Source organism: Dasypus novemcinctus, chromosome 21 (genome assembly GCF_030445035.2).
Source record: "Dasypus novemcinctus isolate mDasNov1 chromosome 21, mDasNov1.1.hap2, whole genome shotgun sequence".
NCBI classification, from domain to species: Eukaryota; Metazoa; Chordata; class Mammalia; order Cingulata; family Dasypodidae; genus Dasypus; species Dasypus novemcinctus.
In genome coordinates this window covers 58372425-58395093 of record NC_080693.1, presented here as the reverse complement: position 1 = coordinate 58395093, position 22669 = coordinate 58372425, and the positions used below count along the sequence as shown (strand labels likewise).

The window sequence follows — 22669 nt, the reverse complement described above, 5'->3', positions numbered from 1 at the left end:
CCTGCAACCCCACCTCCTGTCTGCAGCCCTCACTGATTCCAGGCCCCCGAAGAGGAACAAATTGACACATTTCTCCCCATTCCCACCCTGAACCTGGCTTCTAAAGCTCCCAGACCATTTGAAAGGAGACAAAGAAGCAGGTTTGTACCAAGCCCAGTGTGTGGACCCATCTGTCCCATGTTCAGTGAATCCCGTTTACAAAACAAATCATGAAGGGCAAAAATATTTCTCTAACAAACAGAGCTGCCTCACCCCACTCACCTAGAAGCTTCAAGAAAGACTCCTTCCACAGCTAGCTTCAGTGCAAAGCAGCATGCACAGCCCTACCTCGTCTCAGTGCTGTGCCTGGTGGCCGCAGTCCTGGGACGTGAGCACAGCCTCTTCCGCGTGCTCCTAGGCACTGCTCCCAGCAGGCCCAGCCCGGGCCGGGGAGACTAGGCACATGTGCAGGTTGGTGCACGTACAGGGGGGTCCGCCACCGCCAGGCAGGCCTGCCTCAAACTCTGGCCTGTGTTCTCTCTCCTGCTTCACCCCAAAACAAATCTGATGCAAAGAGAGAAACAGAAGAGGCCTTTTCCCAGCTTGGAGTCACTTTCCAGAACTTAAAGCCTGGTTCTGAGAAGTTAGAGGGAAAAAAATTCTTCTTTCTTGTCCTCCCACCTGCAGGACCCTGGCTCCTCCCTGGGCTCAAGGACTGGGGTAGGCAGAACGTAGGTGCCCCCTGCACATCAGGCTCACCCACCCTTGGGTGGACCCCAACTCCCTGTCCCCTGGGGTTCTGTACTGGGCTAAGCTCAGCCTGGAGCAGGTGGTGCCGCAGAGAAGGAAGCCAGGCCTGTGGTCCACAAGGCAAGGCTGGGACGGAATCGGGGGGAAGCTACCTCCTGGAGACCCCAGGATTCAGGACCCTGGATATCACTGAGGGAGGGGGCCAGCAGGCAGGAAGAAAACAAAAGGAATGAGAGTAAACACTTGGGACGGTGTCTGGAACATAGCAGGTGACCCTGGGAGGGAAGTTTTACCCCCATCTTCTACCTGGGAAAACCAAGGCTCAGGCAGGTCCCGAGGACGCCCCTTGCCGCTGGGATCCCCCTGTCTGAAATGACTGAAGCTGGCTAGAGGGTCCCCCCCTCTAGACCGAGCTCAGCCTTGTGTATGTGGACTACGGGATGGTAACCACTCCACCCTCCTGTTTAATATCCATTTGGAAAACCTGGTGACTGACCTCTGCCCAGCAATTCCCTCTCTCAGAACCTTGATCTCTGATAATGATTGTAACTTTGAACTTTCCCTGGTTTGGGGTCTACCCCCAGCTTATTCAATCCCTTAATGTTTATTCATGGAGGAACCTGTGTCCAGCTCCACCCCAATTATTCATCAGCACCCTGATGTTATAGAATATTAGAATTTCTGCAGATCAGGGAAGCAGTTTTGGGCCAGAAGGCCAGTGTGCTCCATTGCTCTTGCGACCAATAAAACTCTTCCTTTCTTTGAAACCTCAGTGTCTCAGGAATTGGCTTTAAAGACACACCAGGAAAAAAGAACCCATTTTTAATGGGCATCAACTACAGCTGGAGTGAAACAGCTGCTCACAAATCCTGCAGGCCCCTTATCCAGGGTCCCTCCCAGGTAACATCCAGCAGGGTCAAAAGACAACTGGGTACAACAGAGGCAAGCGCTGTAAGGCAGGAGAGGAAGAGGGGAGGGTAAACCTGCTTCTCTGGCAGGGGCTAGGACAGGGTGAAAGGTTCTGCCTCCCCCAGCCCCTGCAGGGGACCCGCCACCCCCAGTCCCACTCGCTGCAGTCTCCCCAGCAGAGGGTAAGAAAAGTAAGCTGGGACTCTGGCACTAGGCTGAGAAAACGCAGAGAAAACAAGGGCAAGCCTCGGGTTTCTTCCTCCAACTCCCAGTGCTCACTGAATTCTAGGCTACTAGTCTCTAGAAGAGACTTGAGAAAGCATGACTCCCTGCCACCCATCAAGCTCCGGAGCACAGCAGACTTCTTCCTGGGGACTGAGGCTCAGAGGCTGCCCCCAGAGGAGGCTCAGTCTCCAGAATCCAGCCCGAAGTAGTCCAGCAATCAAAGGGTTAACCGCCCCAGCTTCTCTGAACCGCACCCCACTCTCCCAGGCTGGGAGGAAGCAGCCTAGAATCAGAGCTGGGTGAGCCCTTAAGAATTCAAAGAATGTCCCATTTCCCTTGGGGAGTGGAAGGGGTTGGTAGGGGAAGAGGAACAGGGGAAGCTAATGGAAGAGAAAGGGTGGCTGGAGGAGGAGCTGGGACAGAGCTGACCCTTCTTTCACCAGTGACAACCTTCCCAGTGTCCCAGTCCCTTCCAGAAGGCACCACGTTCATCTTGCTTCTTAGGCTTGAGATTTTATCATAAATGTTTTCCCAGCACCTGGCACAGGTTGGACACAGAGCAGCAGATGGGCAATAAACAAATGACAAATGACCAAGGCTCCAAGGAGATGGGGCAGCGGTAAGAGCAGGAGAGTGGGGCTGGGGTAAGGGAGAGACAGCTGTTCAGAGGGTCCTGTGCCCCGAACTCCTTTTAGGCAAATCCCAAACTTCCCCTCCTGGGTGGACTCCAGCAGCAATGAGCCTCTGGACAGAGAATTTAAAAACAAACAAACAAAAACAACCCAGTCAGATCCTAAATTTGAATTCTCATCTGGCCGGCTACAAGTGACGTGAGCTTCGGAGCCTCAGCCGCAGAGCTGGAGCACAGCACCCACCTTGTGAGGCTCGGCGTGGGCCACCTACAGGCACAGTGTCTGGGCTGGCTGAGAACAAGGTCAACTGGAAGACGGAAGGGGCTGAACTCTGAAACTGGAAGGAAGGACTCTACGTGGAATGGGATGGAGGCGTCCCTCTAAGACAGGGGACCCCACGTCTCTCAGGGAGACCTGCCCCCTGCTACACCACCTGTTCCTGCCACCCCCCTTCTCAAGCAATGAACCCTAGGAGGGGCTGGAGCCAAGGTCCCAGAGTATCCTTTCACTGAAGGAGAGAGCCCCCAAAGCAAGTGCCTGTCTGCTCTGATGCGGAGAAGGCGAAGGAAGGAGACGGCCATTTGCTGTGAGGGGAAGAGAAGTGGGAGCGGGGAAAGGAGAACTGAGCCCCCACCACAAACACAACAGGCTGACAGCAGGGCGGGTCAGGTCACTCAGCCTTGAGAGACCACGCTGGAGCCCAATCCCCCTCCTGCAGCAGGCGCAGTGGCAAGAACGGGCTTGCTTTACAGCCCGGAGACTGGGTTTGTACTAGCTTCTCACCAGCGGCGTGATCCTGCGAAAGTCCCTGCCCTTCAGCGAAGATTAAATGTGATCAGGGCTCAGCATGTAGGGGGTGGAAGAGCTGGACAAGGGCACCTGGTGGTTATCAGGAGAGGAGCGCGGCGCCCGCCCAGCCCCTGCCCAGGGCAGGACTCACGCGTTGCAGTAGGGCTTCTTCTCATAGCCCTTGTAGTTCTTCATGTTGAGTGTCATCTTGCAGGTCTCACAGTGGAAGCATGCTTTATGCCAGAACTGGGGACAGAGGCAGAGGGAGGACAAGAGTCAGGCACGAGACTTCAGGACGGGGGCCTCAGAGCCAGGGCTCGGGTCCTAGGAGGGGGCACCTGCAAGGGCTCCATGCCAGGGTCTGACCCAGGCCCACAGAGGTGGGGGGGACACCTCAGGTCACATGCTCTGGCAGCTGATGACACGCCCCTCCCCTTTTTCATCCTGGCAGCAGTCAGCCATTTGGGCTGTCAGGAGAGGAGAGGGGCAGACATGGGAAAAGCCCCATGAGAGTGGCAGCAAGCAGCCCCCAAAAGGTCAGTCCACCCCCTTCCCCGGGCCACTCCTCCATCCCCAGAGCTGGAGAGGCCTAATTGCTTATGCAAAGCTGCACTGGGGTTGCTAAGACGCAGATGCTGAACACAGAGGGGCAGCCTTGGCGAGGCCGGAGAGACAAGGTGGGCCCAGCCCCACGCACACAGGCCGAGGCCCCAGGCACACCCAGCTCCCACCCCAAGCCTCACTGCACACACAAGCACCCCCAAGCCCGGGTGCTGCTCCAGCTGTGGAACCCCTGAGCAGAGGAGGGAGTGCGTACCCTAGCCCCCTCTGCCCTTCTGCCATCCTTCCCCCTCCCCTGAGCAGCCTGCCCCCCCACCCCGGGGTGGGCTGGACTTAGAAGCCTTGGGATCAGACCCGGGTGGTGGTGGACATCTAAGTTCCACTGCACCTAGCCGTGTGACCTTGGGAAGGCTCCTGCACCCCGAGCCTGTTTCAGGTCTATAGAAGGGCTATGCTGAACCTGCTGTGAGGAGTAAATGAGAAGTCAGCTGCAGAGCCCTCAGCCCGGCGCCCCGCACCTCTCATGTTAGGAAGTAGGCACGGCAGGTGCACACCTCAGCCGAGGGGACTCACTGGAGGGCCTGTGGGTGCTGGGGTGCAGTTGGGGCTCAGCAGCTACAATGAGTACATGTGAGAGTGAGAGAGGGGAAGACTCCAGCAAAGCCCAGGGACCTGGCGCCACCTAACCAGGACCAACTCAGGGTGGCCGAGGGAGGGGACGGAGCAGAAGGCGATGGGGGAGGAAAAAGGATGCAAGAGGGACCCAATCCCTGAGAAATATGGCTGCTCAGGCAATGGAGTCCACATTTGTTCATGCAAATAAGATCTAAATCTCCTGCTGGCACCCCAGGACCCGAGTTCAAGCTGCCCGGGTGACCTGGCTGGCCTGACCCCAACCCATTTCCCAGCAGTCAAGGGGATACTCCTGAGCCCCCACCCCCCAAGCCCTTCAAAGAAGCCCAGAATCCAGGGAAGGCACCTAGCCATGGGCTGGTTCCTAGCTATCTCCCAAGGAATTTCCTTCAAGGCAGTACTTTCCAAAATGTTATTTCCCAAATGAAGAGTCGCTTTTGGGACACTTTGGAGGAGGGGGCAGAAAAAAGGAAGCAGAAGTTGGGATCCTGGCCCACCTCACCCAGGTAGCTTCAACCAGCGCGCATGGGGGTAATTACTGGGTGGGTAATTGCCTTCTATCAAGGGTGCCCAAAGGAATCTCTTATTGTGGAATATTAAACATTGTGATGAGAGAACTCTCTTGGGAAGAAGGCCAGCCGGAAGTCTACAAGCAACAGGATGGCTGGAACGGGATGGCTGGTCTAGGCAGTGCAAGTGCCCTGCTGAAGTGTTCACAGTGCCCCACCCAACCCGCGCTTCCCAGGCCCCACCCAGGCCCCAGCCCCCACCCCCTCACTCGGCAAGGGACTTCTCCAGACTCCTCCTGGGACAGGTATCGATGCACACACCCTCTGGAAAATGAAAACAGGGTAGTCCCCGCCCCCACGGGCCCCTCAAATGACTGCCCCTCTCCCTCCCCCAAGAACTGAGAGGCGCTGGCAGAGTGCCCCAGCTCTGTCACCACCCAGTTTGCTGGCCCCTGCCTGCCTGGCCGCACATGCCCTGCCTGGGCCCCTGCCTCCCCCCACCCCCCGCAGGGGCCTGCCAGGAAAAACATTCTCCAGAATCCAGACCATGACCCACTTTCACACACACATATGCAGGAATACGCACTGTCCTTGGACTGGGGACCTCTGAAGGCCGCCTCCTGATTGGCTTGGGGGAGACAACAGGAGCAAGACAGACATCCCCTGCCCCAGCAGTCGGCCAAGTCCTGGGACAGAGCAGACTGACCGGCTGGGAGTCCAGGCAGACGCCCACCCAGCGGATCCCCGAGACCCGTCCGGGCTGCCCTCTGGGGGAAGGGGAGCCGCTCAGCAAAGGGATGGCACCCTCTTGAATCGGTAGCTCGGTCACTCTCGCCTAGACACACTAGAGGCCAGGGAGGGGGGCGGTCACCTGCACCCTGGCAGGCGGCTCGGGGAGGCAGAGGAAACAAAACAACTCAGCGTGAGGACCTCCAGTTGACTGAAGTTCAGGCCTCGGGCTCCTGAGGTGCTAGCTGAGCTCAGGTGCTCCTGAACCCAGTCTCACATCTGCTCAGGGGAGCACAGGGGCCGGCAGGAGCAAGGGCAGAAGGGCAGAAGGCGGCTTCATGCCTCCTAAGGCCCGGTCCTCCGCCTGCTCCGTGCCACCTCCCTTCCCTCTCTGGAAGGCCCCAGGGTTAACGAAAACCCAGCAGCTTCTGCCACTGCGTCCTCTTTAGTGTAGAAGAGCAGTGGGGACAGGAGGCAGAATATGGTGAGTCACTTAAGAGTCCCTGTGGGACCCCGTCCCCATCGCAGAGACGAGGGGGTCTGGTGAAGGACACAATCAGGAAAATAAGTCACTATGAAAACCCGGTGACCCTCAGTCTGCCTCCTTCCCCTGCCCCAGGGACCCAGTCGTGTTCCAGAGCAAGAGGCCCCAGGGAAGGAGATTTCAGAGAAGCGTTCCTGGGACTCCAGACTGCAGGAGCAAAGTACACCTTCGGGCACCCAACTCTAAGCCATCCTGCTGCCCAGGATCCCCCTCACTGGCGCCAGGCTTGGGCTAGCTCGCCTCCTTCCAGAATCATCTTTTGGGGGTGTGGAAGAGCAGCCCCTGTGTTGCTGCTTCTGCCCCCCCACCTGGCCCTCTACACCTGGCTGAGGCAGACCGCCATGACGCCGGGGGGGGGGGGTGTTAATAGGCCTTCTGGTCCCTTCTGTGGCCCAGGGTTACAGTGTCTCTCTCCTCCAGAGGCAACACCAGCCCACCCTGGCCGGGTCACCAGCCCAGTTCCAGTGGCCACCTGGGCACTGGCTTAAAGGCAGGGACCACGTCCCAGGGGGAGACCATGATTATTCCTAGCACCCTAGATCCCCGTAAGGCCCAGAGCATTCCCTAGGCCAGGGTCAGGAAGGGGTAGTCCCACACTAACGAGGGGAGTGTAAATAAAAGTACTTTCTGCAAACACACTGGTCCAAGTGCTGAGCAGAAAGAAGTCTGGATTGGAATTCCAACTCTGGCTACAAAGAAAGCCTCAGCTTAGGAAATTCACAATAACGCCTACTGTGTGCGGCTGCTGTGAAGACTGAGCCTGGTACATGGCAATGAGCACTAGCTGTTAGGAATGGACGGTCACAGGGTGACCATGCGGAACCCTAAGCTTCAGCTAGGAAAATGGGGCACCACAGAGCAAAGACTTGTCTCCTCTTGTGTTTGAACCCAGGCATCCCATTGTCCAGCCAGTCTCCTTCTACCTTGCTGCCCCCTGTTCGGGGGCTCAGACAACCAGAAGCAGAGAGCCCCACCTGGGTGGGAGATTCCAGAGGAATTATCTGCAGACTGATGCTCCACCCTTCCCAGAAACCCGGGAAAAGGAACACAACAAGATTCTTGACATCACAGGTCCCCAGATAAAGATGCTGCCCAACAGAGCCTAGGATAGAACTTTCCACCTTTCAAAATGTAAAGAACTTGGCAGACAGGAAAAAATAGTAATAATAAAGACAAAACCTCTCTCTCCCTCCCCAAATGCCCCATGGCAGCCCTTCAGAGTGCCTGGCACAAAGTAGATGCTCAATAAATATTTGTTGAATGAATGAGCAAATGAGGTCATCCTGCTTCGCCCTCAACCCTAATCCCAGAAGTCCTCTAGAGAAGCAAATCTCAATCTCCCTCCTCAAACATGGTCATCAGCAAAACATATTTATCCTGGGTGCTGAGCACACTGGGCACTGCAGGTTGGGAGCAGGGTGGCCATCTGAGGTGAACGGCCTCTACCAACCTATACCTTTGGGAGATAAATCTCAGGGAGTAGAAAAGGCTAACATTAGCTTATGCTCTGGCCACATTGTGGGTTAAGCAATTAGCTTATGCTTTAGCCACGTTGTGGGTTAAGCGCTGTAGGGAAGGAGTCTAGAATGACTGTCTCTTCTGGCACTGGCTCCCAGTCCAGGTGCCTGTCCTCACCGCCTGGAGGAGGTGGGGGGGAAGAGGTCTGATAACCTGGATATTCCCCGCCTCCTGCTCAGCACAGGGGGAGGGAGTGCCTTCCCTGGGCCACCTCATATAGGGAGTGTTCTAAAAAGAGTCAGGTGTATCACCAACTCCCCCTTCTTAGGGGGATCCCCACCTTCATGTCTTCATCTGGCTAAGGCAAGAGAACAGCTCGGGAGGGCACCTTGAAGAATCCCTGCCCCCTTCCCCACCCATGCACAGCCGGAAGGTCTTCACAAGGGGAGCCAAGGGTGGGACTTGCCAGAGGAAAGGTAGGGAGGGCAAAACCTACACCACACCCCTTCCAGGCACTCTGACAGGTACTTTCCAAGTGCCCGGTCCACCTCCAAGGAAATGATATTATCAAGCCCATCTGACAGACAATGAAAACTGAGGCACAGGGCCACCAGTAAAGCTGGTGGGTTCAGACCTGGAACTAGATCCAAATCTCCAACTCCCAGTCTAGCAATCCCTCCATCATATATTGCTTCTGCCTTATTTCGGTGAAAGGAAGTGCCCACAGCCGGTTCCCAATTCATGACTGTGGAGAAAAAGGGTGCCCAGGGAACTCGGGGGCCAGAGGCCAAAATCCCTACCACAAGGAAAGAGAAAAAAACCCAGCATGCAAGGACAGATAAATTCTGTCTTCTGCTTATCCCAGAAGTGCCTCCAAGTTCAAGTCCCGCCCTCCAGAAGCTGAAATGGCCACTGGGAAGGTCAGCACCTTCCCCTTCTGCCCGTAACATGTCCCTTCCTCTCCTCCTGCCCAGCCAGGCCTAGGAGGGACAGTGAAACAGCAACTGCTCCAAGGTCCCCTCTCCCCAGGAACAAGTTTGAACATATTTCAGAACGGTGGAACGCCACCCCCTCACCCTGACTCAGAGGCCAAAGGTCACTGAGGAAGCACCAACCCCACCCTCCAGGGGAGAGACAAAAGTATCCAATGAGCTATCCTTTCCCAAACAAAACCCCTCCTCGTCAGCAATGAACTTGGTTTCAGGACTCTGCACCCCTCTTCCATCCCCTACCCTACCCCTGCCAGTTCTGATGGAAAGGAGAGAATATATGGATTTGGAGCCAGCTTTGGGATGTCAGAAGACACGATGGGGAGAGGGGCAAAATTCCAGGGGCTCTTCTGCGGGATGCCAAGGGGGGACAGATTTTGCTTAGGATCTTAGGGACCTTCCAAGAGATCGGGATCCCACCCCCATATTGTGCTGGAAACACCCAGTTCTACTCTCCGCCCCCCCCTCCAAAAAGCATAATGGCAACCAGATGAACAAGTCCTGCTTGGAGGGGTGGGGGCGCACTTAAGGGCCCCCAGGGGACAGTGAATTTCCAGAAGGCCACTCTTCCCTCCCCCGAAACACCTCCCCCTTTCATCGGCCTTCCCTGAATTCGGCCAACCCACCCTCCATTAGGGAAACCTGCTTTGAAAAGTTAGCTCTTTGTTCTACAAGCCGGTATCCAGGCTCAGAGCATAATTTCAGGAGATCTCTGCGAAGCACCCCCCACCCACCCCACTCCAACACCAGACCCCACCCGGCTCTGACTGGGCTGCCTAGCACTCGGAATTAGCTCTAAATGTGAGGTGGAGGTTGGGAGGCGAAGACAGGTCAGCTAGACCCTTACTCATTGAACCACCAAGGGGGCTGCAGGTCGACCAAAGAGGGGGTCCCGTGGTGCGGCGCAGGCTCCGAATCCAAGCCCTCCTCACCAGATGCAACCCTTGCCTGCATGGCCCCCGCCCCTCAGTCTCCCGGCCAGGAAGCCTGGCCATCCGCCGCCTGAGGGGACGGTTTCGCAGGGGCCCCCAACCTCTGCCCCGCCCCCCCCCCGCCGCCCCCCCCCCCGCAGCGCCCGGCGCTTCCGCCTACTTGGCGCTCCGCGCGGCGGCGAGAGGGAGCGGCCGTCGCCTCTCACTCTCCCGGCCCTAGGGGGCGGGACTGCACCCCTAATCTATCCTCCTCCCCCGGCCTGGCTTCTCCGCTCCATTCCCGTCCTCCCAGCCCCGGGGCACAGAACCCACTCTTCTCCATAGTGGCTACCCGCCACGCGTGGACTCCTCGCCTCGCCCTAGATCTCCCGGATTCCAGACTGGGGTCTGCCCATGACACCGCCCTCCTTCGTACCTACGGGGATCGCAGCGATGGGAAGGCAGAGACCCGGCCCCTTTCTCCTCCCCCAACCCGTAGCACTGTTCGAGGATGCAAAGACGCAGGTCCGGGTCCCGGAGCTCACCTTATCCAGACAGTTCACCTTCTCCGTAGGGTACACGATCTTGCCGCACCGGGCGCAGTTGGGGTTCATGGCTCCGGGAAAGGCTGGGGCGGGGACGCCCGAGCTCGCGCGCGTTCCCTTTTCCCGGGACTGGCTGGCGCGAGGCTGCCGCGGCTCGGGCTAGACTGGCGGCGGCGGCGGCGGCTGAAGCTGGGGAACTGGCCTCCGCCTCCGCCCTCCTTCCCCTAATAAACACGGCGGGGAGGAGGGGCTGCACCGGGGCGGGGACGCGCCGCGGGCGCGGGCAGGGGCGCGCGCGGCGAGGCGCGCTCCCCGGGCAACGTGGGGCTGCGCTGGGGCGGGTTCCGAAGAGGGCTGGGTGGCTGGAGGTAGGCACCCAGCCGCCGCAGCAACCCGCTCCCAGGCGGACTGTGCCTTGGAGAGGCGCAACGCGGGCGGACGGCTTTGCGCAGTGCCCTTCCCGCCCCGGGGCGGCGCGGAGCGGACCTGGGCGCAAGTCTGGGACGCCCAGGCTAAAGGCGGCGGGCGGATCCCGCGCACCCGCCGCGGTGGGCTTGGAAACCTCCTGAACACCCGACTAGAGTCCCTGTGAGGGCTTTATTCGGGGACGTCACTTTCTACCCGTCGGTACCTGGAGTGAACCTGCGGACCGAGCGGGAACCCCTTCAGTTAGTCCCCATCCCCCCATTATTCCCCTACCCACATTTGTAGGGCGGAACCCGTCCCTCCCGCCGGCACTTGGCGCAGGGAAGAACCAGCGGCTGGCTCTTTCCTCCCCGCGCTCTGTCAGGCATTTTTCCTCCGGGCTGCCTGGATCGGGCACCCTCTGCTTTCCGCTTCGTTCGCTTTTCTCCTTTCCTTTCTCCTCACTCCCATTCATGGCCAGTAGAACAGCTACAATAGTCCTTTAACACTCAAAAGAGCCATTATCGAGGTTCAGAGCCGGCAAGGGGGTATAGCTCAGTGGTAGAGCATTTGACTGCAGATCAAGAGGTCCCTGGTTCAAATCCGGGTGCCCCCTCTCCGTGAGGTCTTTTCTGCAACTCTTATAGTTCCTTTTCTTGTGTATGTGAAATGCAATCAAGTTATTTAAAATTATATTGGACATAAATTATAAATCCTCACTTCGGCCACTCAGCTAGACCTTTTCCGGAATCCTTTTCTTCCTGTTTCCTACAAACAACGCGAAGCTGCTGCATTTTGAAGATTACAGCTGACAAACACCTGTTTGTTGGTCTTCCCGGCTAAGGGCTGGCCCAGGCCTGTGGACGCTAGGTCGGAAGGGTCTCTAAGAAGGGAGGTGGACGCTGGCTCCCCATGGCACCGCGAGGTTTGCGGCCCGCACCGCAGGAAGAGCGAGTCGTCAGCGCTTCCTGGGAAGTGGGCGAGCTGCGCCCACTCACAGCCGCGCGCTGAAGTTGTGCAGGGACGCGACCCAGCCCGCCAGCACCCGCGACCCCGGCCTGCCACCGGCCGCCAGGCTCCCATTTTTAATTCTTTCTTAGCTCCTGTTTAAACATAGGGTCCAACGTTAAAAGAAAACAGAAAAAAGGAAAAGAAAAAAGGCCCTTCCTCATTTCCAACCTTAGCGGACAGCTTTCGGTTTTGCTTTATGCCAGTGAGAGGAGGAGGAAGCGGCGGGTACAGGCACAAATCAAGTACAAATGCTGTGGGTCTCCAGTCCTGGCACCAGAGGTGTAGGGATTTCTGTGGCCACCATTGGCAGCCCCAGATTGTGCGGCAGATTGAGGCGCCACGTTCAAAGGACTGGATGATTCCCCTAAATGGGCATTCTGTTCCCATAGGGGTGAGGGTGGGTGGGTGCGTTAAGACGGAAATCCCCACAGAGACAGCCGTCCTCCAACTTCAACTTCCTTTTTTTAACGGGGACGTAGAAGTGCCCTGATCATCCTTCCCTATTGCTTGCGACGGTGAAAGCACTTCGAGAACGTTAAAATGGTCCATGCACATCCCTAAGACCATTTTAAATGACCAAAATGAAGTTATATCCTGATGCAACCTGATATAATCTAATATAGTGATTCACAAACTTGAGCGTGCTTCAGAATCACCTGGGGGCTTTGTAAAAAACACCGCCAATTTCTGATTCTGTAGGTCTGGATGGGGCCCCGAGAATCTGCTTTTCTAACAAGTTCCAAGTGATACCACACTTTGAGAACCACCAAAGTAATAGTAATACAAGGTCACCGAGTTTCAAAACCTGAAGATGGGGACAGATGTCTGCCGGTTCAGTGAGTGACAATATCACTTCTACAACTCCCGAGCCGGAGGAAAAGAGAAGTTTCAAGGGAGAAGCAAGAGTGTCCTGCTTGTGTGGGTTTTGCCCCAAAAAAGGAAAAATTAGGGAGAAAGGGAAAAGCATGCTGTGTGGGTCAAGGGGCAGCTGCGATATTTTAAATCTGGAATTCGGTTGTGTCATCCCTTCGGATCGTGGGGGAATACGCAGATACATTCTTTGTCCACAGTTTGCATTGCTATAAACTGCGCGATTGAGCTGGACATGGAGAGAGCAGAGCTGTCGCGTGCAAAGACCAGACCCAAGAAGTAACCAAACTTTTCAACCCTTTCCCCCAAATTCAGGCCTCAAATTTACAATTTACAAGTTTTCGAACAAAAGCCACGATTTTCAACCAACAAAAGGAAAGGAAACATACTTCACTTTTTACTGTCTTGTATCTGTCCAGCGTTTTGTTAAACTTGGTGAGTGTATAAACTTTCAGAATCTGGATCTATTCTCCTAGTCTTCTGGGTCAGGATACTACTGAGGCAAAATAACACTTTCCTACCACGCCCTGCCCGCCCACGCCTTTTTACCCGGGAACGGATTACAATTAACTTTAAACCACGTGATATCCAATTGCTCTGGAGCTGCCTCCGAGATTGGAATAGTTCGGCGCCATTAATCTTTAGAACTGAAAGCACACGTGGGCTTCTCGCGGAAAAATCTTGGCATACGGATCAGAACCATTATTAAAGTCATACTTCTGCGGCTTTTGGGTTGTTGCTCTCCACTCTCAGGTTGTCAGAATATTTCAAGGGAAAACAAAGCAAGTGAAAACCACTGTCTTGGGTGAAAGTCGTGCAATTTACAGGGAGTTTTGAAATTGGAAGCCGCAAACCAGTAGGTTATTTTTATTTTGGGCTTAGTGCCTGAACAGCAAATGAAAAACTTAGTTTTCCACACGAGGGGGCACCCGGATTTGAACCGGGGACCTCTTGATCTGCAGTCAAATGCTCTACCACTGAGCTATACCCCCTCTGGTGGCAATAGCCTGCCAAATGGCTTTTACATCAACTTCCAAGTTTTCAAACCAAAATTATTATCTTCTTGTTAAAAGATACTGAATTTATTAATGAAAAGGCACAAGTTCAGACGCCAAATTGAGGACGTGGCAGTTTGAAATCATCTGAATTTATGTACCAATCTAGCAGTCTGCTAGATTTTTATATAATCCCACTCTTTTCCCCTAACAAGTTGAAGAACAACCCCTTGCAAAACTGGATATGGAAACTTTTCCCCTGGTCTTTCCAAAAAAGAATATAAACACCAACGGAAAAGATATCTCCACTGAGAGTCCTTCCCTGGCCTTACTCTCTAGAGGTTGTCCCCCGGCCCCCCTCCCCTTTTGTTCTAGCACTTTTTTCTGCCAGTCACACTCTAAATGCAGGAGATACTTTCCATAGCAAGACCGCAAGGTTCTTGCTCTTGCTAAGTTTACAGTCTAGTGGTGGAGACAGACTAGAAACAGATGCACAAACAAACAAGGAAATTCCCAGTACTGATAAAAGAATTTTTAAACTAAAACACAAGATGTGTTAGGAAGGTGCTGGACGGCGATTTCAGGTTGGATAACCATGGAAGGATTTTCTGCGTTATGACCTGAAGGAGACTAAGGAGATGGCCATCTGGCCATCTGAGGGGGGCGCGGGCCATTCCATGGGAAGGGAACGGCTACTGCAAAGGCCCTAAGGCCAGCTGGCAAGGGAAAAGCAATTGAAGGGAGCTGGAGAAGTAGTCAGGCCTGGGGAGAGCCTTGGAGACCAAGGTAAGGCGTTTAGATTTTACTCCAAATGGATGGAAAGCTATTGGATTTAAGCAGAGGGATTTTAAATCATCACCAGAGAGTTGTCGGGATATTTATAGAAGTAAAGAGTGGACACAAACATACACATGCAAAAAGACTGAGCATAAAGAGACCAGGTAGGAGTCTATTGCAATAGCTAGGTAAGAGATGGAGTGATGTCTTAGACTATATTGGCATATTAGTTTCCTATCACTGCTGTAATAAATTACCACACAATTATTTGATTAAAACAATGCAAATTTATTATCTTTCCATTCCAGAGGTCAGAATTCTGAAATCAGTTTGTGGGTTAAAATCAAGGTGTTAGCAGGTCTGTGTTCTTCTGGAGACTAGAGAGGGAGAGAAATAGTTTCCTTGCCTTTTCCACCTTCTAGAGGCCTCCTTCATTCCTTGGCTGGTGGCCTCATCTTCCATCTTCAAAGCCAGCAGCATAGCATCTTTCCTCCCTTTAACCTCTGCTTCCATCTTTACATCTCTCATTCTTTGACTCTGATCCTCCTGCTTCCCTCTTATAAGGACTGGTGATCACATTCGGCCCACCAGGATAATCCAGGATAATCTCCCCATCTCTAGAGGCTTAATTTAATCTAATCAGCTAAATCCCTTCTACTGTGTAAGGTAACAAATTCTGGGGATTAGGCCATGGACAATCTTGGGGGGCTGTAGCAGTTTGACATAATTATGAATTCCAAAAATAGATATGGATTATGTTTGTAAACTGTTCTGTACCTGGCATGATTAAATTATGATTAGGGATTTGAAGGGGCCACATCAGTAAGGTGTTGAGTCTCTAAGGGGTGGGGACTCACTGGTAAAAGTCATGGCAAAGGAGAGAGTAGAAGGGTTTTTGATGCTGGAGTTTTGATGTTGGAGTTTGATGCTGAAGCCTTAAACTGGAGCCTTGAGAAGTAAGCTAGTTCACAGAGGAAAGAGAAGCCAGCCCAAGGAAGAGAGGAACCCTGAATCTAGAGAGAAGCAAGACATTGGAAGGGAGGAACCCAGGAAGCCTGAACCCTCACAGATGTCGGCAGCTATCTTGCTCCAACATGTAAAAATAGACTTTGGTAAAGGAAGTAACTTATGCTTTATGGCCTGGTATCTGTAAGCTTCTACCCCAAATAAATACCCTTTATAAAGGCCAGCAGATTTCTGGTATTTTGCATCAGCACCCCTTTGGCTGACTAATACAAGGGCGCTATTATTTAGCCTACCACAACTGGGAATAGCAGAGATGGAGAAAAATGGGAGCATCCAGATGTTCCATGGCAGGGAAGCCAGTACTTGCTGTAGGTTGGATGGCTTAGGGAAGAAAAGAATCAAGAATGACAAATTCTAGCAGAATGTGTATAGTTCAGTGGTTGAGTACCTACCTTGTATGGATGAGGGTCTTAATTCAATTCCTGGTATGCTCTGACAAGAAATAGGAAAAAAAAAACAAGGAGCACTCTTTTCTTCTTTTTCTTTTTTCTTCCTTCCTTTCTTCATCATCTGGATGGATGGTGGTGTGATTTCCTGAGACAGAGAACACTGAGAAAGGAGTAGGTTCAGGGGGAAAAAAATCAAGAGTTTTTGAAACTCTTATATAGAAAATAAAGTACATTCCCATATCCTCATGGACTTCACATTCTAGTATCAGGTCAATATGTTAAGTTTGAGGTGCCTACTAGACATTTAAGAGAGGTCTCGGCTGGAAATAGAATTTTAGGAGCTGTCATTGTACAGATGGTAATTGGCAAAGGTTGGTGCAGCTGGCATCCCAGGAGTGAGCTGGATTTGGCTCGTTCTAGCTGTGAAAATTGATGGTTAAATTTTTAGGAATTTTTTAAGCCAGTTGACTTCACACTGGTAGCTTGAAATCAACAGGTAGAAATATTTGCATCATGGAAAATGACAAATGCTACAAATCAGCTCCCGCCAAACTGTTAAACATTTACCAGCAGATACCATTGCAACTGTCTGATTCTATTTTCTCCAAAAAAAAAAAAAAAAGGAGAGGCAAGCTTTTTAGCTGAGAGAGCTAAAAAGAGAGATTAAGGTGTGGAAGGTTTGCTATAGAAGAAAATGTGGTATAATCATTTATGATATAACAGAAGAGTGAGAGAGAATGAACATATTCGGTAAGTGGTGGAGGAATTTGGTACAGAGAGTCTGTTTGAGATTGGTGGAGGGACACAAACTTGTGAACTTTTCTCCAACAAACCTCAGCTCCTTGGGTGCAGGCATGGTGTCATCTGATAGTTTAGTTTAATTAGGATTGTGGTTTTGCTGGCCTAAACAACCTAAGGCTTTGTGCCAAATACTGTGGGGAAATACAAAAAGGAATGCATCATGGCTCCTGCCCTCAAGGAGTTTATAGTCTAGTTGGAGAAATAAGATGTAGACTCAAAAGGAAAAAAGAATTGCTACATCAGGAACAAATGCAGAATTGCAGAGACAGGAAAGTAATGATAAGAGAAATGAAGTCACAGACTTTCATAAAATTTGTCATTGAGAAAGAAAAAGGGGGCGGTGGCAGGTAATCACAGTTTAGAGAAGGATTTTCCCATCTAAGAGAGAACTATTTATATTAGAAGGAGCCAGGTTAGAGGAAGTAACTGAAGATGCAGAAGAGAACAGAGACAATGAGGACAAGTCTACGTGGGAACAGAGAGAGAAGGTCTTGCAAAGGACAAGGGAAGCGTTGTTTCCTCTCTTGTTCAACACTGGGCTGGGGATTTAACGCAACTCAGGTGGCCGGCAAGGAGGGTAGAAATTAGACCTGAAGAATTTCCAGATGCCAGAGGTTGAAAAGACTATCATGAAGGAGGAGAGGAATCCTATCCCACGCACCCACAGGGCATTTAAGCCTAGGTCAGAGTAGACTTCTGCCTCCACTTATGCCCTTGGGTTTGGATCGCTTAGTGACATGGGTTTAACAGCCTCAGTAATTTTTCTTGTTTTTTCAGTTTCATCCACGTCATTCACTTTTTTTCTCTGACCTTGGGAAACCTGAAGGAAATTGTCACACACACTAAATTATTGTCACACCAGCGGCTAAGTAGAGAACACTACAATTACGTTGTAATCTTCTTTCCTCTAGCAGGGGGGTATAGCTCAGGGGTAGAGCATTTGACTGCAGATCAAGAGGTCCCCGGTTCAAATCCGGGTGCCCCCTAAACAATAGGCTTTTAAAACCAAACTTGCCTTCCAAGGTAGAAGGTAAAAAACAAGAAACAACAACTTATGACTTTAACACCAGACCATTAAAGAAAAAATTATACACTTCTCTGTGCTTGGGAAGATTGTCGTTCTTTACATTACAACATTTGCGTACTGAAAATTAGCCCCGCGCCCCACCACTCACCATTTAAGAAGTCCTACATGTTCAGTGGGGCCTGGCGTACTATTCCTGGGAGGAATTGCACATTTATTTAAGTAAAATAAACTGTGCAGGTATCCCATACTATATGTTCATTGCATATGCTGGGAATATCCTCATCGGACTGCATACTCGAGTACCAGGATCAACATGCAAACAAGTAAATTATAGTAAAGTGTGATGTCTGCAATATTTGAAGCATCCTCTAAGTTCTCAAAATGTGATCTGCTGACCCTGGGTTCCCTGAGACTCTTTTAGGAGATAGTGAGAAAAAGGAACTATTTTCACAATAATACTAACATAGTCTTCGCCTGTTTCACTCTTATTTTGTCATGAGTGTCCAGAAGTTACATAACTATGATATTGCAATGGATTAAATGTTGTTTTTTAAGGAGGCACCAGGGATTGAACCTGAGACCTTGTACATGGGAAGCAGCGACTCAACCACTGAGCTACACTTACTCCCCAAAAATGAAAAGAAATGCCATTCTTCTCACTTTTGTTTAGGAAGATACAGTCATTTTTCATTTAGAAATGTTACGGTAAAATGTAGTGGGTTTATTATCGGTATCTTAAATTAATATTTAAACATTTCTTGATTTTAATTTCTAATCCAGTAAATGTCACTATATATATATATAAAACCCATGTAAACAAGAACTCTTTGGGGTCCTCAATAATTCAAGAGTGTAAAGGGGTCTTAAGATGGAAATATTTGGAATTGCTGCTCTAAGGTGGGCAAGAAGGCTGGGGTTGCGAGATGGGAAGGGGTGACTTTTGAGCAGAGTTTGGAAGAACACCTAGTGAATTAAGCAGGAGACAGCATGTACAAATACAAGGAGGTGTGAAACTGAAGGATGTGTCCAGAAATCATAAGCAGCTTGGGAGTGCTAGTATGTGAACTGTGAGAGTCAGGGGTCAGGGTGACAGGAGAGGAGGCAAGGAAAGGTATCGGTAAATCCATGAAGACACTCCAATACTCTGCTAAGGAGCAGGAGCTTGGACTCTTTCCTATAAACCCAGCAAAGGGTAGATTATGGTCAGGCTTTTTTTTTTAAGGCAAGATGCCCAATTTATTATTTTTCTTATTTTCTTAATGTTATGTCTTTTTTATATACTCCCCATTTATTTGTTGTTTGTCTTTTTTTTTTAGGATTGATTTATTTACATCTAGCCTGTTTGAGCCTGCTGTCTCCTCTCTGCATCCGCTCGTTGTGTGCTCATCTTCTTTTTAGAAGACACTGGGAACCCCATCCCAGTCCTTTCATGTGGGAGGGAGGTGCCCAATGGTTTGTTTGTTTTGTCTCTCATTGTGTTTCTTCATTGTGTCATCTGGCTGTACCAGCCCATCATGTCAGATCACTGTCTTGTCTTCTTTAGGAAGCACCAGAACCAAACCTGAGACCTCCCATGTGGGAGGCAGGTGCTCAATTTCTTGAGCCACTTCCACTTCCTATGGCCAGGCCTTTTAAAGACTGTTGCGGGAAGCGGAAGTGGCTCGAGCAGTTGGGTGCCCACCTGCCACATGAGAAGTCCTGGATTAGGTTTTGGTGCCTCCTAAAGAAGACGAGCAATACAGTAAGTTGATGCGATGGGCTGGACTGTGAATTGACACAACAAGATGACACTACAAGTAGACACAGCGAGGAAACATAATGAGAGACACAACAAGTAGGGAGTGGAGGTGGCTCAAGCAATTAGGCACCTCCTGCCCACATAGGAGGTCCTGGGTTTGGTTCCTAGTGCCTCCTGAAAAAAAGATGAGCAGACACAGAGAGCACAAAACAAACTGACACAGAGAGCAGACAGAGAGTACAAACAACAAATAAATAAATATTTTAAAAAATGAATAAATAAAGGCTGCTGCAATCATTCATGTGTGGATTAAACCAAGGGTAGATCTTGGGAGATATGGACAGAAAAGTTTAAGAAGACGAGTCGAGACAACCATCTTGGTGACTACTTCTGGAGGTGTGGAGAAAGAGGAGAATCAGTAACAGCAACCAAGGAAAGTAGTAAAGGCAAAGAGCTGCTCTTTGGGGAAAATGATGATTTTTGTTTTAGATATGTTGGGTCTGAAGTGCCTATGGGATGGAAAAGTCCCAATCAATAGTTGGATACATGTGTCTAGAGCTAAGCAGAGATGTCTGAGCAGATGTAGACTGGGAGTCATCAGCATGTGGGTGGCAATTGAAGCCATTGGATGGTTGTGGCCACCCAAGAAAATGCAATGAGAAGAAATCATCGGAGAGGAAAGTAGTGCAGTATAGCCTAGTGGTCTAGAGCAGGGGTTCTTAACCTTTTTTTGTTCCACAGTCCCCTTTCCCCTCAGGTGAAAACCATGGACCCCTTACTAAGTCCACACTTAAACTGTGTATTATTTAATAAATACATCACACCCGCAGCAACACGTCCCATTTGGCAGTCTAATACACATCTAATGCAAAATGTCCAAAGTTGAACTCCTAATCTTATGCCAGAACCTGTTCTTCCATGGTGTTCCCCACCTCACTTGATGGCAATGCCACTTCCACTTGCTCAGGCCTAAGTCTTGGAGACAATTTGGCTCTGCTTTTTATTTCATACCCCAAATTTTATTGGCTCTACTTCCAAAACATGTTCAGAATCTGACCACATCCCCTTATCTCTACTGCTACCACCCTAGTTCAGATCACCATCGTTTCCCCCTTGCGTTACTGCAATAGTTTCCCACAATAGAACTCCTGGCTTATATTCGTGTATTCCCTCCTGCAGTCTAGTCTCAACAGATCAACCAGAGTGATCTTTCTGATACATTAGTCAGTTCATGTACCTCCTCTGCTTTAAAACCGAGCAATGGCTCCCAATTTCATTCAGTAAGATGACAAAGTCCATACTGTAGTAGACAAGCCCCTATATGATCTGATTCCATTACTTCTTATTTTTTTAAGATTTATTTTTATTTATTTCTCTCCCCTTCCCCCCTCCCGTCCCCCACCCCAGTTGTCTGTTCCCAGTTGTCTGTTCTCTGTGTTCATTTGCTGCATATTCTTTTGTTCACTTCTGTTGTTGTCAGCAGCACGGGAATCTGTGTTTCTTTTTGTTGCATCATCTTGTGTCAGCTTTCCGTGTGTGCGGTGCCATTCCTGGGCAGGCTGAACTTTCGCACTGGGCGGCTCTCCTTACAGGGCACACTCCTTGTGTGTGGGGCTCCCCTACGCAGAGGACACCCCTGTGTGGCATGGCACTCCTTGCGCGCATCAGCGCTGCATGTAGGCCAGCTCCACACGGGTCAAGGAGGCCCGGGGTTTGAACTGCGGACCTCCCATGTTGTAGATGGACGCCCTAACCACTGGGCCAAGTCCACTTCCCTGGTTCCATTACTTCTGGCCTCATCTCTTGCTACTCTTACCTCACACTATCCTGTCACATTTGGCGTCCTTGCTGGTTTTTATGTGATACTGACACACTTCCACCTTAAAGCCCAGATATTCATATTGATAATGTCCTTACCTGTTTGAAGTCTGCTCTAATGTCACTTTCAGAACTGACCATTCTGTTTTAAATCATAATCTGCCCCTCCACCTCTTGATCCCTTACCCTGCTCTACTTTTACTTTTACATTAGACTTATCATTTAGCATACTATATGTGGCAATTATTTATATCTATTGTTTAGTGTCTAATCCTTGCCCCCATCTCCACCCAAGCAGAATGTAAACTCCATAAGGGCAAGAATTTCATCTACCTACCCAGGTCAGCTGACAGGGAGCTGAGAATAGACAACCACCACAGTAAGGAACCGAGAGTCTACAGCTGCGGGCACGAGAGACCCAGGCACAAACCGTGTGGGAACGAAGCCCCTCTCAGTTGAGAGGTGGAGTGGGCATCACCACCCCAGGGTCCTCAGGATGAAGGATTAGAGCGGACTTACTGGTGTTCTACTATAGAATCATTGTGACTCTAGCAATGGAAGAAATTATCGTTGATGTGGAGACGTGGCCACTGGAGTTGCTAAAGGCAGGGAGAGGGAAAAGGAGGTGTGATATGGGGGCATTTTTGGGTCTTGGAGTTTTCTTGAATGATATTGCAGGGACGGATGCAGGGCATTATGTATCTTGCCATAACTCACTGAATAGACTGGGAGAGAGTGTAAACTGCAATGTAAACTATAATCCATGCTGTGTGGCAATGCTCCAAAATGTATTCATCAATTGCAATGAATGTACCACACTAATGAAAGAAGTTGTTGATGTGGGAAAAGTGGGGAGTGTGAGGAGCAGGGCATATGGGAACCTACTGTATTTTTTAATTTACCATTTTGCGTGATCTATGTTTTTTAAAAAAAAATAGACTTGGAACCTTAAAAAAGAAAAAAAAAAAAAAGAATTTTCATCTGTTTTGTCCCCTGAAGTGGTCTGAACACCTAGTACAGTATCTGGCATAAAGAAGGCACTCAATAAATATTTGAATGAATGTATGGAGGGAAGGAAAGAAGCCAGAAAGGGGGAGGGGAGGTTTGAAGCTGTAAATGTGGTAATTAGTAAAGCAAAATAGAGAAGCTACAGAGGGAATGGGGGCGAGCACACAAATGAAATGAACTGTAGCACTACCGTAAGATTTCTTAATTTCATGACATCCTAATGAAATCTGTTTAAAGTTTGCTGTCTTCCCCACCCTATGCCCTCTGTTGGGGGTGCAGGGGGAGGCGGCACACAGGACAGACCATGTTTTCATCTTAACTTTATTAGAGAAGATGTATAGGTTTACAGAAAAATCATGCAGAAAGTAGAGTTCCCACATAACCCCGCTCCTCTCACGCAGGCGCACACACAGCAGACCCTGTTCTCTGAATCTCTAGTGTTCAGAGAAGTGGCTGATACATCCTAAGCGTTCAAAAGAGGTTGTTGGGTAAATTAATTCAAAATGTTTCTGTGTCCACAACTATTTTCGAGCTCGAGCTGGGTCTCAGTAGCTTCGGCAGCCTTCGAGGCCCCTACGGCCCACGACCCGCCAGCCAGGATTTTCTAGGTACTGAGGCAGCGCCCTGGAGGAAGAGGCGGG

The 22669-nt window shown here is 50.8% G+C and overlaps 1 protein-coding gene and 3 non-coding genes across 4 annotated transcripts in view; 2 read left to right on the top strand and 2 right to left on the bottom strand.

The window, feature by feature from the left end:
• Nucleotides 1-11140, bottom strand: part of LASP1 (LIM and SH3 protein 1) — a 41721-nt gene extending 30581 nt beyond the window's left edge. Inside the window, exons 1-2 of the mRNA XM_004454971.5 lie at nucleotides 10164-11140; nucleotides 3436-3530 (exon numbers count right to left, since the gene is read on the bottom strand). Coding sequence (XP_004455028.2) covers nucleotides 3436-3530; nucleotides 10164-10232 — 164 coding nt within the window. The 5' untranslated portion in view covers nucleotides 10233-11140. The remainder of the gene's footprint in view (nucleotides 1-3435; nucleotides 3531-10163) is intronic.
• TRNAC-GCA (transfer RNA cysteine (anticodon GCA)) lies at nucleotides 11113-11184 on the top strand. Its single transcript has one exon. It is a non-coding gene; the product is annotated as a tRNA-Cys (tRNA).
• Nucleotides 11185-13369: 2185 nt separating this feature from the next.
• On the bottom strand, nucleotides 13370-13441 carry TRNAC-GCA (transfer RNA cysteine (anticodon GCA)). Its single transcript has one exon. It is a non-coding gene; the product is annotated as a tRNA-Cys (tRNA).
• Nucleotides 13442-17351: 3910 nt separating this feature from the next.
• TRNAC-GCA (transfer RNA cysteine (anticodon GCA)) lies at nucleotides 17352-17423 on the top strand. Its single transcript has one exon. It is a non-coding gene; the product is annotated as a tRNA-Cys (tRNA).
• The last annotated feature ends 5246 nt before the right edge of the window (nucleotides 17424-22669 follow it).